General features: G+C 41.5%; 1 protein-coding gene across 2 annotated transcripts; it reads right to left on the minus strand.

The window, feature by feature from the left end:
• Window positions 1-6365: 6365 nt before the first annotated feature.
• mfsd14a2 (major facilitator superfamily domain containing 14A2) lies at window positions 6366-18803 on the minus strand. 2 transcript variants are annotated; one of them, XM_030774546.1, is made up of 12 exons: window positions 18637-18803; window positions 16440-16535; window positions 12863-12925; window positions 12437-12564; window positions 11787-11901; window positions 11232-11450; window positions 10739-10852; window positions 9892-9963; window positions 9524-9636; window positions 8753-8850; window positions 8434-8597; window positions 6366-7228 (listed from the first exon to the last, which is right to left on the minus strand). In XM_030774546.1, exons 1-12 carry the CDS (start codon window positions 18718-18720, stop codon window positions 7016-7018), a joined length of 1479 nt encoding a protein of 492 aa, XP_030630406.1. In that variant the 5' UTR covers window positions 18721-18803; the 3' UTR covers window positions 6366-7015. The 2 variants fall into 2 exon arrangements, with proteins under 2 accessions (XP_030630406.1, XP_030630407.1); XM_030774547.1 differs by having other exon boundaries at window positions 6366-7226; window positions 8423-8597.
• Window positions 18804-18883: the final 80 nt, after the last annotated feature.

Here is an 18883-nt window from a genome sequence, read left to right on the forward strand (position 1 = left end):
AAGGGGGCTCAGCGGGAGGTTAAGAAAGATACCCTCTCGCATGGGGCGGCTGTCAAGAAAACAATGAAGTTCAGCACGGATTCACCCGAGGGTTCCTGCATGGTTCACTATCGTTAATGTAAATAGATCCGCTGGAGGTGGTGCTGGTTGTACTGATTTTATCTTTGAGTTTCCACTCTTCTGGTTTCCTCTCTCGATGTGATTGCAAATGACAAGAATGTCCCTCTTAAAACATATGATTTCCTGTTGCCCAGGTCGAGATCCATCATATTATATAAAGGCACAAACTGTCCCTATAGATCAACGACTGCTACCTCAGGTCTTTGCAGGCTGGTCACTGATGTTTACGTAGGGTTTTCAGAGTGTCGATGTGCGTGATGAACGAGTCCATTCTCTTTACATCACATCTACGGAGGGTTGACACAAGCAGGATATTTTTGAAACAGGACCTTTGCCCGAGTCACTTTCACATTTGCGCATTCAGGGACTTGTGTTTTGGGACACATCAATCCATGTTCCCAGACACGGATTAACAATTTGAATAGCTGCCAGCTTTGGGTCTTACCTCCCAGCTCACACTAGAATGTGCATTATTTTGTAAATATTCCGTTTTTCCATTTTAAGTTAGTTAGTTTTTCATTTAGTTAGTCAGTCAGTTATTTACCTAGTTCATTCACTGCATCATTGTTTCCTGTACCACAGTTGTTATTTTGGATTAAGATAGTTGGATTAAGACAGAAGGACATAGAACAACCTAACAGAAACAATTTAGCTAAAACCAAAGATGTGAAAGATACAACAAAAGTGCAAACTTTTCAATGCTTTCAGATTCATGTATTGATTGAATACATGACAGACTGTAAGATTAAATTTAATTGCAAACAAAGCTTTTCTTAAAACCTTTGCATGCAGAAAACATCACGGTGTCGTGACCCTGACATTCAAATAAAAAACATGACATTCAAAACTAGCATTCATATGAAAAAAGTTGGCTGGGCATGAAAGGGACTTTTATGAGAGGGATTACTGTACTGGCACACCTACTATTAAAGCACTAGATCACTCTTAAGTAGAAAAGTCTGTAAAGAGTGCTCTTGTGGAGATGTTTTATTCAAACATTTTCAGTAGAAAACTACTGACATGAGAGCCTGTGAATGCCAGATGGCAGTTCATTGACTGTGATAGGTCATTATTAGATAATTAAGTCTTAGAAATAGCAAACATGAGAGTAGAAAAAAAAACCCCAACAACAACAAAATATAAAAACGATGCCCTTTGAACCAAAAGCAGGAGTGCCCTCAATTGTCTTGAGTGTGTGTGTGTGTGTGTGTAGCTAGATTCTTAGGAAGCAAATACAAACCCACGCTGTCTGTTTCTCTTGTAGTGATACAGTGTCACAAGTCATGATTAGTCCAGTCTCAATGCTATGTAAATACAAAGACTGGAGACTTTAGGTGTTCAGCAGCCACATCAGACTTCCCAGCAGTCCGACAGCATGTGGAATTGTAGGTGTGATGTGAACATATGACTTATAAATAACACTAGCATTCAGTGCACCGAAAAGAGGGCTCGACTGTTTTAACAAATTAAGGCTGCAAAATCCCTAGCACTTCTGCTGATATGACAACAGGTGGTCATTAATATGCAATAACTGGCAATGCATAACTATCAAAAGGGAAGACTGGTAATCTTAAAGAGAGTTCAATGTTTTACGAAGGCAAATGTTACGTGTCAAAGTTTTGGAATGCAAATCATCTTTTACATTACTGTGTAAGTCTATTATTGTGCAAGAATCCAGACAGAATGCTGCAGAGGATAGTTCTGAGTCATCAACACACAAAGCATTTACATTAAAAAAGGAATGTGTTTGTATGGGTGTGTGAGAGCTTTTGCATTCATCTCAAATGAGTTTCCATTCGTAATCTGCAACACGGTGACACAAGGTCTGACTTGGCTTTGAGTGACATGTGTCTCAAGATAAATCCACAACTCAGAAAAACAATGCCTTAAATAAGACAATCACAGTGACTACTGAAATAACAGAGTTCAGAGAACACTGTCTGTATGGTGCTCCTGCCCCCTACAGGACAAATTCTGAACTTGCCAAGAGAGGAGAGGAGAAGAGGAAAGAAAGTTTAGGCTGAGCATGCTCATGATAAATGCAGTTAAAAAAAAAAGCACTTTAAATGCAGCAGTTCTTTTAGTGACTGAACAATGTTTGATCTTAGAATCTAAAAAGATCCATCAGTAACTGATTAAAAGTCATTCTCAAAATCTCGAACACATTGATACATCAGAATTAGCAGCAGGTACCTGTGATGACAGAACTCAAATCAAATGACTAGTTATAATGCACACTGCAAGGTGATTAGAATTGAAAGGGGGGGGGGGATAATAGGTTTACAGGGAAAAACACAAACATATGGGACAGACAAAAGATTTGTAAATATTGTAATAAGTCATTTATGTAATAACATGTGAACATATCAATCCAAACATATGAGCCGCTTTATGGCTACCTACAACACCGACGTTTGTCAGAGTCAGGGCTTGCAGAGATGGACAATTCAGTACGGGGCTGGACACACTGATGGTTTTCTAGGAATCTCTTGTCGATTCTGTCTCCAGCAACGGCAAAGTGATGTTGAATTCGAGATTCATGCAATGCACTGTAATGGAGACAGCACAGCACAGAAGCGAGGTAAAGAGATGGACAGAGAGCCAGAATTTGAACAGGATTTAGGGGAAAACAATGTTTCTGAACACTGTGGAGACATTAAGTTAGCATTCAGTATAGTCACATTCACACTTTAACACTCAGCCTGAGATAAATGGGAACACAGAGCTTGAGATGGAACCTGGGAGAGTATGGGTGTACATAGATAACCACAGCCTGAGTAAATGGGACAGACAGAACCAATACATCCATATGATGGACACAAAAGAGAAGTGGACCGGGGAGTACTGGCCACATATAGAGGTAGACCATGGGCCGCAATGATCTGGTGAAGGTCATTAATTAGTTTCAGCCCTTTCAGTTTTTTACGGCCTTAATTGAAGTTGTTTTAAACATACTCTTATTTAGGTAAGAATGTCCTGATTTTTCTTTTACTCTTCACTTTAAGGTCTTGAAGAAAAACACTAGTTTTGTTTGCAAGATACAACAACTACAAAAGCATTAACGTCATGTCTTTCTCTATAAACGATTGAAACAGAATATTTCACACAGTGAATTCAATGGATTTTATAAGGTCCCCAGAATTATTCCTGTTATGATAACAAGAACATTTTTTTTCTTTCAAATAGCTTTTTTTTTTAAAAATAAAAATGCACTGTGTATGTCCAGGCACAATCAAAACCAATGAACAACCACCCCTTCAAAGACTAATTTTCCTTAATGGCGTTTGTCACAGCCATAGATTTTATACACAAATAGGGGAATAATCATTTCATTTTATGAGTGAATTGAAAAGAATTTCTTACGGCTAAAAAGCTGCACCATGCCCTTTTTGATCTTAAACACAAAGTACAAGCAGAGCTCTCAGGCAGCTACGGCAACATGGAATTATTCGTTAAAAGCATCGCTGGCGGCCCGCGAGGCAAGAGCATAGAACGTCAGTAAGACTTACCCCGAACTCTTAAAAAGACAGCTGAAAATAATCTTTCAATAAAAAAAGGAGCTAACTAAAAGGAAATGTCATAAAAGTACACAGAGACATTCCAGATGATATTACTGCCGAGCAAAGGGCAGGGCTGGAAGAGGTAGCATGTAGAGCAGGAAGATATGACACTCATTCTAAATTAGCGAGACATGCATAAAGAGGAAGCAAGTCTCAGTGGTTTGAATATTTTGTGAAAACAAGACTGAGTTATTACTCTGGCTTTGAGGGAACCTCATTATAACTCTCATTTAAGAGACTTGGCTGAAACCTATCAGCGAGAGACATACAACTGGAACAGTCTTTTTCTTACTCCAGCTTACTGGATTGTATGTAAAACCTTTGAAAAATTTAAATGGACTGGATATGAAACAATCAGCGAGAAGGTCCTGGGTTCCATTCCCCCGGAGTTTGAACATTCTCCCTGTGTCTGCGTGGGGTTTCCGCCGGGAGCGCCGGCTTCCTCCCACACAACGTGGATACAGACAGTGATCACACATGATTCAAAGTAATTTCAATACTTACTCATCCTTTGTTTGAAAGTAAGAGATACGCTGGAGATATGCTTTGGTATAATGCTACTGTCATCCAGTAAGGATTTAGAGCAGGGGTGGGCAAATCTGGTCCTGGAGGGCCAGTGACCTGCCGAGTTTTTGTTTTCACCTCTTAGTTACCTGTTGATTTTCACCTTGCAAACAGGTGTGCACGCTCTTCAGCCAATCACAGATTGTATTTAGTTAGCTGACAAGAAAAACAGCAGGACCATGGCCCTCCAGGACCGGATTTGCCCATCCCTGATTTAGAGTATCAGCACTTCAGAGGGATGTGTCACTGCATGGTGATGTTAAAGGCTAATAGCCTTTAACAACACTGTCCTTGGTGTCTGACAGAGACAACAATCTCATAAAACTATGAACTGATAATTATCAAAACACACCCACTTAATGTTATCGTGGTTTCTGTGACCCAGAAACTACGATTACACTAAGACAATAGACAGATTCATCAGAGCCTAACATCCACCCATGAAACTACAAAGATAACAACAAGTCAATGTCAATAAACTTTTAATAAATAGTTTTCATTAGTTTCCCATATTTACAACTTGTCCACAATTCACATGTATTGTTATCAATTTTTTAGCTCCTTTAGGCACAAATAAACTAGCTTTCCTCTCAGGTCAAACATCTGATTGAACAGTACAGCAGTGGCTAGCCAGAAGAATGACCAGGAGACTTCCTATTCAACCCAGTGACATAGACATATTTTATGTCACCACCTTATGTCTCAATATTCACAATACGGTTCATCTCACAATATATTTAACAACATACTCTCCAGGCCAGTTAAGAGTTTGATAACAACTGTTTTAGACTTATGAAAAATGTAGGTCCAAAATTTGCATCCCACTAGCCATGTTATTTGCAGGGGTTGTTTAAAAGTGAAGCAAATGTGTTACAGGAATAAAAACACTGAATCACACATTAAGCCTGTGGATTTTCAGGCGAACAGATTAAAAACTACAGTAAATAAAAAAAAGAAAAGAAAAAAAAAACAAAAAACGAACAACAACAAAAAAAAAACCCAAAACCCTTCACTCATACACACACACACACACGGAAAAACACACTCATATGGCACAAAAAGAAAACACACACACTAAAAAAAGAACAAACACAAATGACCCCGAGCTTGATAGAAATTGTTTTGCCTAAATCAATTAGTGAAGTTTCCAATGCACTTGTGGCTTATTTACGAGAGCCAACCATTAGAGAGCCAACAGTCGCCGCTTAGAAATCTCACCCCGCGTGCTTCAGAAAAGCCAGTGCACTGCATTGTAAAATGAACCTTGCATCTGAAAACTCGAACTGACACTCGAACTGTTCTTTTTAAAAAGCTTTTGTCTAATTCAAAAATACCACATTTTGCAGTCTAACATCATACCACGGAACATGTCACTTTTACTTCCTAATGTAGCAGCACATGTGTGATATCATATTACTGGATCTAGTGATATCCACCCATAAATATAAGCTATTGTATCAACAACATCAGTGCTCACAGGTATATCAAAACTATGGTATGCTTTGAAGCTGTCAGTAGGCTTTTCGGTTGGAATACGAACCCTTCCAGCCTAGTTTGTGCTGCGGCAGTGGCAACTTTCACAAAGACAGGGAGAAGGTAGAAGTGTGACATGGACCGAAATGCATGAGTGCTCCGATAGGAGCAATATCAACAATTACTGACCCCTTTCAGAGCAAAGCCTTCATTTGGGTTAGGTAATATCAATATGAACTGACTTCAAGGCAACTTTTTTTTTTGTTTGTTTTTTTTTTTTCCACCCCCTATTAAATTAAATTTTGACACAGCTATCCTCAGATTTCAAAAGAGACAAAACACCTGAAAAGTTTCATTCAAAAAGAGAAGAAGAAGAAGAAGAAGAAGAAGAAGAAGAAGAAAAAAAAATATATATATATATATACCTGATGAATTTCTATCACTGACTATTACGATGTTTTGTGCATCTCTAACAGAGAAGATGCAGCTGTGATACATTTGAAAACTATCTTGTGGGCCTCTCTACATATTTATTTTTTTTCTTGGCTTCAAACAGGTTTTGTTTCCCAAGCATAAAAATCTGTAGTGTCGTGTATTCTGTGCCGCTGTGCTGTGGCCAGGGGGAGAGCAAATAACTGTGTTCATCCTCACAGGGTTCATCCACACAAGCCCCTCTGTTCCTCTTCCAATATTACAACAAAAAGCCACAACAACAACGAAAAAAAGATGTTAGTTCGTAGCTGGTCACTACAGAAGAGTTCCCCACTGTTACTGTTACTGTGTCCTCTTTGGAGAAAGAACATCGATGTCATAAAACGAGCAAAAAACAAACAAACAAACAAACCAAAAAATAACCCTATACAAATCTTAGTAAAAATCAAGATATAACCTTCACCAAGACTCGATCAGGTGAGTGTGTGCTTGCTTTTTTTTTTTTTTTTTTTTTGTCACTGCACAAGCATCAACAGCCTATTTTGTCCATTCCCTGGTTCACAGGGTCCAGGGGCAGCTCCAGGTAACACACCTACACCGCCTCCCCCCCCCCCCTCCCCCCAGTCCCCGTCTCCCCACAGCCCCTACAACTTACCCACTACCCTGTCACGTCCTCACAGCAGCCGGTCGGGACATACTGTAGGAGCTCCCAAAGCACTACGCGGGAAGGGGGGGGGGGGGGGGGGTCCTCTTAAGACTCTGAGGAGGGTGCACTGCTCACGTATGGCAGGTGGGGGAGGAGAGCTGGGGGTTTTTTCTGGGTTTTTTTTTTTCCTTCCAGAGTCCGTGCCCCTCCTCTACAGGGGTTATACGCTACTGTCCTCCAGAAGAGGTTCCTTGGCCTCGCCCGGCCCTCCCTGAGGACTGTGGGCGTGGCTCTGAGCCCCGTTGTTGTGCTTCTTATAGCTGCCGGGCCGCAGGCTCAGCCCGTTGTGTTCAGGAATGAAGAGCGCCACCAGCAGAGACAGCAGCACTGAGCACGCTCCAAACAGAAATGGAGGTCCAGGGATGATGGCACTCTGGATGGAGAGATGGAGAGACAGAGAGAGAGAGAGAGAGAGAGAGAGAGAGAAAGAGGGGAAATCTAAATCATGGTTGGGTAAACGGACAAGGGGCTTATTTTGTTTAGAGTTGTGCACAAAATTTGGGCTACATGTCACAGGTTAAAAAAAAAAGAAAAAAAAAGCTGTCAGATCAAATTTAGCTGTACATCCTTAGGCAGATGTAACAGCTTTGGAACGCACTGTGCAGTCAGCAGAGGTGTTCTATTCATGCTTTTTCTCCAACTGTTCCTTGCAAAAATTCTCTAGGTGAGAGATATTCTTGGGTATTCTAAAATTTACCGCATGCTTGAAGCCCTCTCACTGATTGTCAATAATATTTAAATCTGGGGCCTATGGCAATGTATCCATAGCCGTCATCGTTTGTTTCTGTAAGCACTCTGTGGTTGATTTATGAGGCATGTCTTGGATTGCCGTCTGGCTGACACAAGAAACCTCTTTTCAGCTTGAATTTCTTGACTAACTCTGGAACATTAGTTTTTAGAATTTACTGATATCTTTTTGAATTTTGCCACAAAACCCCAAAGGCGAAACACAGTCATCCCGCTGCTTAATGGTTGGCATGGTGTTCTGTTCTCCAAATGTTTCACCACTTTGCTCCAAATGCATCTCATGTGGTTGTGGCTGTACACATCAGTTTTTGTTTTATCAGCCCAAAGTACTTTGTTCCAAACAGCTTCAGGCACAACTACATTTTCTTTCACATGTTTTTGCCAACAGAGAAGGCCTGCTTTTGTCTACTTTACTCTGGAGATCACTGTGTAGGGACCATTGTATTGTGCACCTGTGATCAGTTACTACAGTGTCAGCCCATCCGCAGTGACCTGTTCTATTTAGCAGCTCTGGTCAGATCTGAAGCAAGTCTTGAAAAAGATCTTTACAGATTTTGTCTCGAGTGCACGTCCGTTTCTCCATAATGTTTCCACACATGTCAAACTGCCAGCTGGAAGCTTTAGGAGACTGATCATAGCCTTCTTCAGCTGTTACAGTCAATTAAGTTTAAGTCAGTTAATTAAGAAACACTGCCCAGAAGCTCAGGGTTGAACTAGTACGGAACAATGACAGCTCTGACCAGGGAGCCACGCTGTCACACAACTGTCTAACCAACATCTCTAGTCTACTTCTAATCCAGACCTTCCTTCCACCTGACACCTGACACTCACCTCATCAGTGGGGTTGGCCATGTTGGGTTTGGTGCCCTTGTCCTGACTTTCGGGAGAGAGCTCATTAAGTTCTACGTGGAACAGGTTGAAGACAAAACCATAGAGCGCTGGTCCCAGTCCGTTACACAGTCCACGGATTCCTGTGATCATGCCCTGTACCACACCTGCACGGAAAACCCATGGATATCTGTCACATTCGTTACATTCACTCTCCTTCTCAAAATCACTCAATCTCTCTCACACACAGACACAATTACACGCACACACACACACACTGGGTATAAACAAAACTATAAGGTGCTGTGAGTGACTCTCTCACCTTGCTGGTCAGGGTCAGCGTTGCGTGACACTATGGCACTGATTGCTGGGAAGGTGATGCTGGACATAGCAGCCACTGCTCCTGCTGCCCACATCATCCTGTAAGAGGACAAAACCATTCAGCAGTTACTGAACCTGGTCATCTGCTCTCCCCAAATCTAAACACCTAAACACGGAGAAATCTGAAACATTTAGTTTGTAGAAAGGTAACTGTACTTCATTGATGCCGTTTAACAATATACTTTGATTTCTGAGTGAGACTGTGATTGAGAAGAATGGATTCTGGAAAGGAGGAGATTTGTATAACAGTAATGTGACATGACATATGTAAACAAAGAAACTGGTCAACATCTCTTGGTCTGTTCTACTTCAGAAGACAATCCAAAAATCAGTCAGAGCTCAGGTAGTATCAGTTTGTGCTTTCTGACCAAACCTCAGGGCAAGAGACTAACAATAACTGTCACACAGAATCTCAATTCAACGTTGCAATACTACAGTTGTTATATAATGACATATAAATATGAATCTCTGGTTTCATACAAATGAATCATTTCAATTAATTAAAAACTGAAACAAAATAAAGAATCATAGCGGCACTGTGAGATCCATTACACAAATCTCATCGGACAAAACAATAAAACAGGCCCTGCTCTTTTCATTGCTTAGTGCAGTAGAGAGGGACAGCAGTAATATAAAAACCACTATTGCCCTCTAGTGGTGGGACTGGAGTATCTCTTTAAGCATGGACTGTACCAGCAATTCACTCACTCACCAGGGCTGGGAGCCAAAGCCATACCAGGCCAGCTGCAAGATCTGAAAACCAAGGCCCAGCAAGATGGTATTCTTATTCCCTATGGACCGCATCAGAATCCCCAGCACCACCGTCTGCAGAGGGGAGAGATGGAAAAATATTCAATCAAAAAAAAAAAAATCAGACTCATTTCTCACCATTCCTTCTCTCACTTTTTTTTAATTTACTTTCCAACAACTCTCCCAACATCACTGAAGATAAGTCTAGCTCAGTGAGTGAAGTGATTAACACAACGGGGTACACACAGTGTACTGTGCACTATTTAAATATCTGTAGAACACACAAACTTGTAGTTAGCAGCTTGGCAGGTGGCCAAATGCAACACTAACCTGAGCCAAGATGGAGAGAATTCCCACCACTGCAATGAAGGCAGCAACAGTCTCCGAGGAGAATCCAATGACCTGGAAGATGAAAGCAAAGGACATTTTTTGTTTGAGGACGACACCATGGAAGAGGTCAACTGACATGCATGCCACACATATGTTACATTTCAAAAGAGAGAGAGAGAGAGAGACAAAAGCGGACATAAGACAGGGGCAGTTCTTCAGAGCAAGCAGGTGAAGGTTTCCCCAGTGTATGTGCAGCCATTATGTATTACTGTTCAGCATCCGCCATTTGCACTGTTACTGAAAATAATACTCAGAGAGGCAAGATATCTCTTTTGATTTAATAATACTTTTTCCGTAAATGGTTAACTATTCCAATCACTATTTTTAAACAACATTTATCCTAAGCTTTCTTACTAAGTTTATTAAAGAAAAAGATGAAGTTAGACAGGCTTGACCTGTTTCTTATATTCAACTCAACACACTCTGTTTACTCTAAGGGAGCAGTGCTTTCACTATTACTTATAGGGATGAGTAGCAAAACACAGCAGCCGGTTTGTTTAAATTAACTGCTCCAAATCAAGGCCAACACGGGTACGGCTGTCACTTTCAAGACCTTTCTTATCTGACCGACCATGTCACGAAACTGATTAAAAAACGACGAGAAGTGAGTGACATAAATGTACCGCGAGACACTACAGACACCTTTAAATAAACCAAATAACACCGAATCCAGACTAAATGGCTTTTTTCTTTTCTTTTTTTTTTTTTTTAACTGAGGACTAAAACCTGTGACCTTTGATAATCTTGTTAGTGAAAGGTGTGGCTTGTAGTGGTAACGTAGCACTACCTGTCTGAGATAGAGGAAAAAGCTGGAGTACTGGCCGGCTTCAGGCAGGTACGACAGGAAGACTGTTATACAAATGAGGAGGACCGTGGAATCCTGACCCACTTTACGCAGAGACTGAGACACAGACAGACAGACAGACAGAAAATTATTTTTACAGCAGAGCAAGCTCAGATTAAACATGCACCTGTGTGTATACCTGACAAAAGATCCACATATTCACTTTTCATATTCACTTTTCACTTTTCTATCCATGTAACTCTTCATTTTCACTAACCGGATCAGTCCTCAGAAACCGTATAAGCTGCTTTAGTCAATAAAATCATGCTTCACAAAAAATAGTCTGGCTTCGTTGAAAAAAGAATTCAGCTTAATGTTGTTATTACAAACATGCCAAAATACATCTGACACCTAGACACATCTACAGGCTTTTTTTTTTTTTTTTTAACCTTGTAGACTTTGGACAAATCTCTATGACAGAAACATTTGCACTCACAGCAAAGGGGTCGGCCTGTTCCCAGGATATGGGGGCTCCCCAAGACGCCGGCCTCATCTTCTCAGGCAGAGACTCAGGCACCGCCACCAGGATGAAGCAGATGTCCAGCAGTGCGATGGCCGTGGCCAGGATCACCACCAGCGTGTCGTTGTAGGTGACAGACAGGTACGCCCCGATGGCTGGACTTGTCACCAGGCTTGCTGCAAACGTGGCTGACACCTGAGGAGGAATGTGACTACCGCTCAGATTATTCATTCAATGACACGAACACAGCGTCATGACCCAGTGCACACTGTACAGTAAGGAGAAAAAAAAGCCTCTCTCTCCCAATTCTTCTTTTTTTTTTAATTTGGGGAAAAAAAGCTACAGCACTTTAACTGACAGTAACAATGACAGCGGGTTAATAACAGACACGCCGAGCGTGATTAATTAACGGTGAGGTCAGTGGTCGATCTACAATTTTCTAGATGTTCCTAACACAGCCTGACCTTTGTAGCTGGCAGTCAGCAAGACACGCGTAAGAACAATACTTGAGAAATGGCGGTCTTCTCTCACCAGGCCGTACGCTGTGCTCCTCTCGTGCTCCTGTGTGATATCTGCCACGTACGCGAAGATCACAGAGAAGGTGACGGCAAACACTCCAGACATGGAGATGACTGCAAAGTACCACCTACAAGGTCAGAGAAGCGGTCAATCAGTAAAATCTCGACGTGCCGTTAGCGCGAGAGCCGGATCCATATTTCTTCTGATTCAGCTCTCTGAATACCAAATTATGGAAATTTAAGCAGTGTTAAATGAATCAGTGTGAAGGAGCTGCAGGCGGTTCAGTCAGTGTGTGGAAAGGGCAAGCCACATGCTCTGGTTACTGTGCCATGCTTGTCTTTTCAGATACCGTCTGGCTACACTGGTCACTGCAAAGGCACTCAACGAAACTGAGTGCCTGAAATCAAGATAACTTTGAAACTCTTTGGCAAGATGCTACATTGTTGAATCAACCAAAACAAACTTGAGTACTGGACTTTTTAAAGTCAACCCATTCAAACGCCTAAAGCATTCAGACTGCATCAGCAGTTGGCAGTTTCTCCGATCCGTCTGTCTCAAACATGGCAGGTCAGTACATGCAGATAAGACACATTTCCACCTTGTGTCCACTGGAATACAGGGTGGCTGAACAGGCCCAGCTGTTCCGGGGGTAGAAGACTCACCACGGGCTTATCTTCATGAGGGGGATGGGTGCACAGGTGAAGAACACAGTGAGCAGCAGAAACGACTTGCGGCCCCACACGTCTGACAGAGCTCCAATCAACGGAGCGCTGAGGAATGACAGCAAGCCCTGAGAGAGAAAGTTAGGGTTTACCACAATTAACCAACGAACCACACTGAAGCAGACCTGCACAGTGAGAAACGAAGAACTACAGCACCATCATACAACGGAACAATGCTGTATACACTAATGTCCCCCTGATCATATGCTCACTCAAACACATTAGTACAGGCACACCACAAGGCCTTCTCGGTTGTTCCAGTGGTGCCTATCAAGAATAAACACATCACCTTTGGGAGAGCTAGAGAGCAGGACCTTATCTCACACCGTGAGAGAACATGGAAGAAAGAGAGGGTCATGTTCTCACCTTGACACCGTGAATAAGCCCATTCATCAGGAATGTGTGCTGGGGGAATGTCTGATGTAACACCTGCGGACAGAAACACAAATTAACCCCTTACATGTACAACTTTAGCCCCCTGCTGTTAAACAGTAATTGTTAAACGACAAACATGATGCTCTCTCCGGCATTCCAAAGAGCGACCTGAAGGCAAATATGAGAACAACAGGTGACGCAGCTCTGTACAGTGTCATACGTTAAACATGAACAAACAGTGTGAGCATGGGAACCAAGGCTGCACTAAGCTCTGTCAGTACAAGATGTATCAGATTAGGCTTCATCATCATAAGGGGGAGTAAGCACTAACAGTTTGAATGGACAATGTTGTGAACTGCAATTCTGCACATTCAAATCGGGTTAAATTTTCCACATTCCTGGTTTCTCAAAACCCCCCTTACTCTGTCCATCTTCACACAACAAATTCTTTACATACTCCCCTCAGTATCTGGCAACACTTCACATCCACTTGATAAAATCTGCCTTTTTGTCAGATACTGACAGTAACTTGTTCCAGCTCTCTCTGCAGTTTGGGACTGAAATAAGCAGTAACAGAATCAAGAGTTCCGTCCAGTTGTCCTACTTGGTAGATGGTCAAGGACAGAATTCACACCATGTGACTTCAAACCTATTGATATTGCTTTGTCAGGACACATCCTGATGTAGAAACTGTATGGTAGTTGTCCTGTTGTTGTGTCTTGTCCCCCCAAATGTATATACACATATGTTTGTACACATATACACACGTATATAGTACCGTTACACAACAGTCGCCGGGATGTTTTGTTTAGTGATGCTATGGCAGAGGAGACTAAACTGTGGCTGTATCTAGTATAAATGTGTTTCTCAGTATAAATGTGTATATTTTCGTGTATGTATTTACATAACCAATGTATTTAAGTGAGGCACTGTACAGACTGTGACAACAAAGGTCCTGGAAAAAAGGACAATAAAGACTCTATCTATCTATCCATCCATCCATCCATCCATCTCTCTTGTTCTGTGTAATGATTTTGTGATATGTTTCGGATTTAATTCTTTTTTGGGGGTTTTTGCCACGTTACACTTAAAAAAAAGGGATATGATTCCCATTAGATTTTAATTTAACAATATTCAGTTCTCAACTAATCTAACTCTCAGACAGTGTCATCAGCCTGAGCCTTCCCTGGCTCACACTTTTGATGAGACAGGATGACAGAACACTTCTGACTCTTTTCCTGCTTAAAGACAAACACAGAAATCAACTCTCAATAATGCACAACACAATACAGAGAGAATATTTTACAGTTTGCAACTTTAAGAAGTAACCTCATGTTAAAAAAAAAAAGTATGACAAACAACCTCATCCAACACATATAAGACTCACACTAATTCTTAGATAATCCTAAACCTCTCGCGTAGTTTGACGTTGGAAGCTCTAGGAGTGGCTAATCATTAACTGGAACAGGTCAATTATCTCCCTGAGACACTGGGCAAAAGTACTTTCAGGGGAACGACCGACTAACGCCGTAATACGACCTGTTCTAAACAACGTCGCTCCCAAAAGCATAATCGGGCCATAAAATGATCTATGATGATGTAATACTTCTGCTCTTGTGTTCAGTAAAAGCTTCCCTGTCACAGCACTTCTATCACACTCTCAGGGCTGGTTTCCCCCAAAAGGAAACTGAGACTAGGAGCAGTTCAAATCGCATTGTACAGAGTTTCCTTTTTCAAGAACTCCAAAAACAAACACTAAAAAAAAAAAAAAAAAAAAGAGTGCATTATTCCTGATACAGACATGGGAGGGTGACAATCACCTTAATGACAACACTTGTAATTCTGACTGGGCATTTCTAAAACAAGTGCATTAGCATTATTAAATATTAATGCATAGATCAGATTTTTCTCCCTCACATTGCAGGTCTATCTAGCAGTGAAATCTCATTATTGTCCTTCTCACACCACAAACCGTCTAAGTGAGTGAGGCTAACACTTCTGGCATTTGGCCTGTATATCAAACCAACCACTACATCTTTTCACATAGTAACTTGCACATCATCAAGGTGCGATGTCATGACCACAAACCCGTGAAACCACTATTTGTGCAAGAAAACCCACAACTACACAGATGACTAGGAGAGCACGACCACTTGCATTTGATTGGACCTCTTGTCACTGTAAGTTCTATGCTGCTACACAGTGACTTTATAATGTACACCACACAGGGGCTCAGAAAGCTCACTGAAGAGCTCCTAAAGCATTTGCTGAAGGACAAATAGAAAATGAGCAAAATCACACGCAGGAATATCAGGCCACATGTGGCACATATTATAGACTTAATCATGAAGCATATACAGTTAAGTATGATGAAACTGAATTATAACGTATTGTATGCTGTAATACGTATTTCAGCATTCTGTGTGTACTGATATCAAATTCAGTACAAACTGCTGAAAGAGTTAGAAATGGAGTAAAGAGAATGACATCATGTCTAAACAATGGGGGGTGTAAAAGCCCAGCCTGTAAGAAATATGTATCACCTGCTGCGTTAATTTGATCCTACACTCAGTTTGTAGGACACGCTGAAATAAAATACACAGTGGCATTATTTGAAGAGGGATAAAGCGCGTCTTTAGCTGGCAGCACGGTTTGCAGGTGATGCTCAATGGTGCAATGAAGCTGATTTGTCACAGTGCCCGCAACTGCTCATCAAAGAACAGCCAAACTGAAGCGCCATTTCAACTCTACAGAACAGTCAATATGCAAATCTTCCACCCTAACCAACATGAAGCTCCGTTTCAACTCTACAGATCAGTCAATGTGCAAATCTTCCACCCTAATGGAGATGGCGACAAACCGCCAAAACAAAGTGTGCATGTAAACACATCTGCCGTAAAAAGGAACACCCGCTATTAATGCAATTTGAAACAGCAGATTACATTGGAGAGCTGGCAACTGCATTCCGTCTGCATAAAGTGAAACGGATGTAAACTCGCTGTAAAAGCTACACTGCTGGAAGTAGGAAGCAAGTGGCACAATAGTTTGACCCCTGTACGGATGGACAAAAAAACAAGGATGACTATAAGGACCCTGCTGAGAACACAATACTATATTTGTCAGAATTAAGCAGAACACAGCAGTGCTTATCTGCAGTCTCAAACACAGGCACTGTAACAGTTCATCTGTGTGCACACGTGCTATGTAGTCTGGCACCACCCTCACATTTGAATTAAACAGGCCATGTTTCAACAATACACTCTTTGATGTCCTTTTAATATGTCTCTCAGTCCATTAGTATCTCAAAAGCCCCCAACAACACAGTGTTTCCCATCAATTAAAACAGAGTGTGTCATCAAGGCTCTCCATTTGATTAGGATTCAATTATTCATACTTGTTTGTGGAGCTGTACGATTCCAGGCAATGTAAAAAGTCATTCCCTTGTTGTGGATACAATAGAGGATGGAGGGGCGTGCGCGTGAATACAAACATTCATGTCAGAGTTCTTGGTAACGTAGCTGTGGCTCTGCAGATCAGATAAAGGAAGTGAAACAGTCGTGTGGTTTACCGTGAGCATCGGTGTAGTGAGAAGGCCCCAGGCGAAAAACTCCAAGAAAATGACCACCACCGCATGGTACACACTGGGCTCACCGATCCCCTGAGGCTGAACACAGAGAGAGAGAGTAGAGTCTGTCATTAATTATTGAATTAACACCCAACCAGCAGATAATGAGAGAGATGCAATGTGAGATAAAAGGGGGAGTTGAAAGGACAAGAGACTTTTAATAGAAGAAACATGAAACAAGGGAAAAGCCAGTACACTGACCAGTTTAAAAATTTTTTTTTTAAAAAATCTGTGTCATTTTACAACCAGTTGCTGTCTCGAGATAAGAGCTCCACCCAGTCTGAACTACACAAGTCTGTTCAACTTTGATAGCGTGATCAGTTATCCCTCAGTAACTCTACATGTAAACTAATTCATGGTTAAGATAACACAATACAGGCTAACCAACGGGGGGGGGGACCAAGACAGCAGTTACTGGTAACCAACAGAATCTATCGCTTTAAAAAATAAATCAAAAGTAGGCTAACATGTGTAAAAACTCTGGCTGAAACAGGGAGAATCCTCTAAGGAGAATTCTGTGAAAAGGGGAGAATGAATGAGTGTGCTAAATGTTGACGATTTCTGAGAGGGTGGAAGTATGTGAGGTATAGGGGACTCCAGAAAAGCTGAAATGGGTTGAAGAGGGAAAAGAGACTGGGTTTTGGCACATGTCTGAGCAGAATAAACACCTCCTGCCATTACATACAGGCAGTTTAGTACAGCAGATTATGAAATCTTAACAGGCTTTATCAAGCAAAATGTTCTTTCCTAAGTCGCTTTCAGAGGGAAAAAAAAACAAGCACCTGTACCTGGAAGACCTTAACAGAGATGTAAAAACTTTGACATTCACTCTAGAAGAAGTCATGACAGGACACAGGATAAATATATATTTATATTGCCCCCTAAAGCTATGAAACTTTCAATAACAATGCCTCTCTGTCTTTAAGGGAACAGTGTCACTTATGGCTTCTTTGGCCCTGACAGGTGACAAGTTAAGCATTTACCAAGTACTGACAGTGGACTATGTGCTACCCGACTTTGATCAGCATAAATAGAATTACAACAGGTTTTTTTTTTTATTCTCCAAGGAGAAATTCAATAATTCTTGATATAAACAAAAATAATTTGTGATGAGCCAACACTTGCCAAACAACAGTGTCAGAAACCGTGTCACACAGGACAGTATGGGTGTCTGGTAAGGAGAGGTATTCTACACTGAATAGTGCCCACCACATATTGACCGGTTTATGTTGACAGTATGGTTCCCTGTGTTTAGCGGGGGTGATTTAAATTGCCTCGTACACATCAGATTTTGACTCATTTGTAAAACTGGCAGTGGGCAGGTGGGCAGGTGGGCACGCCAAGTCCATTGATAAACATAACAATAAATGACACCACCGGCACTGAAAACAAAAGCTGTTTCGTCTGCTGACCATACATCTGTCTATCTCACAGTGCCAAGCCGACAAATAACGGGGAAACCGGTAGAAATAACCGAAGAAGGTAAGGAGTCCTGTAAAGTAACACACCCTGACAGAGTATGTGTCTCGTTACACTGGACCTCACTTCCTTTCCTGAGCATCTGTTACTGAAGGCTTTCCGAGAAATGAACTGTAATTCGACGGGAAAAGGCAACTGTAGAGTAATAGCGAATAAGTCATTTAAGACTGCCCCCTCACCTCGCATAACGGCCCTAACATACAGTCGAAACACGGAGCAAAACAAATGGCTAATTAGCTAACCTGTGTAACGTTGACAAACAGCCGCTAATATTACTGCTAGCTGAATCGAGCAATTACCAGCTACTACTAGCCAACTTAGCCATCGTGCTAAATTTCTAACCAGTAAGTCGGTACCGTTACGATTAATCTTAGAAAACTTAGCGTATAACATGTGTTTTAAATAGCGGTTTTATTAGTTGTCCAAAGTGTTGACAGCCGTTTAATTAATACGTTGCAGCCAACATAGCAAGCAAACGAAATTCTCAGTGAACAAACTACCTAAAACCAACGGACCCAGCCAAACCAATTAAGCTAGCTCTACTATGCTACTAACGCTATCAGCTAAATAAGGTTCTGGGCTAAACACAAGCAGTAGACGCACTAGTGTTATCCTAGCTGACAGGCTCTCTCTAGCATAGAGAAATAAATATTTAACTCACACTGCCTCCATCTTTTATAATAATTTTCTTGGCCAGAAGAATGCTGCGGTTCAGCCGCTTTTTCTTCTTTTTCTCCCCAGTCATTGTTAACTTATATCCATTCTTAATGTCAAAGATAGACCTTACACGTTGGGTCTAAAAATTGCAGTTACCGTTAGCTTTGCAATACACTACCGTAGCTTACACGCTAAACGATTTCTGCCAACCTCACCAACCTGTCCTCCTCGTGAAAAAGTATCCGCCTATT

The sequence above is a fragment of the Chanos chanos genome, chromosome 5, assembly GCF_902362185.1.
Source record: "Chanos chanos chromosome 5, fChaCha1.1, whole genome shotgun sequence".
NCBI lineage: Eukaryota > Metazoa > Chordata > Actinopteri > Gonorynchiformes > Chanidae > Chanos > Chanos chanos.

Excerpts from the sequence above, each read along its gene's own strand:
- mfsd14a2 (XM_030774547.1), bottom strand. The coding sequence starts at position 18,720 with ATGACTGGGGAGAAAAAGAAGAAAAAGCGGCTGAACCGCAGCATTCTT. Across the intron at positions 16,536-18,636 it reads TTATAAAAGATGGAGGCAGT|CCTCAGGGGATCGGTGAGCC; the intron begins GTGAGTTAAATA and ends CTCTGTGTTCAG. Across the intron at positions 9,637-9,891 it reads TTCTCTCCATCTTGGCTCAG|ACGGTGGTGCTGGGGATTCT; the intron begins GTTAGTGTTGCA and ends TCCCCTCTGCAG.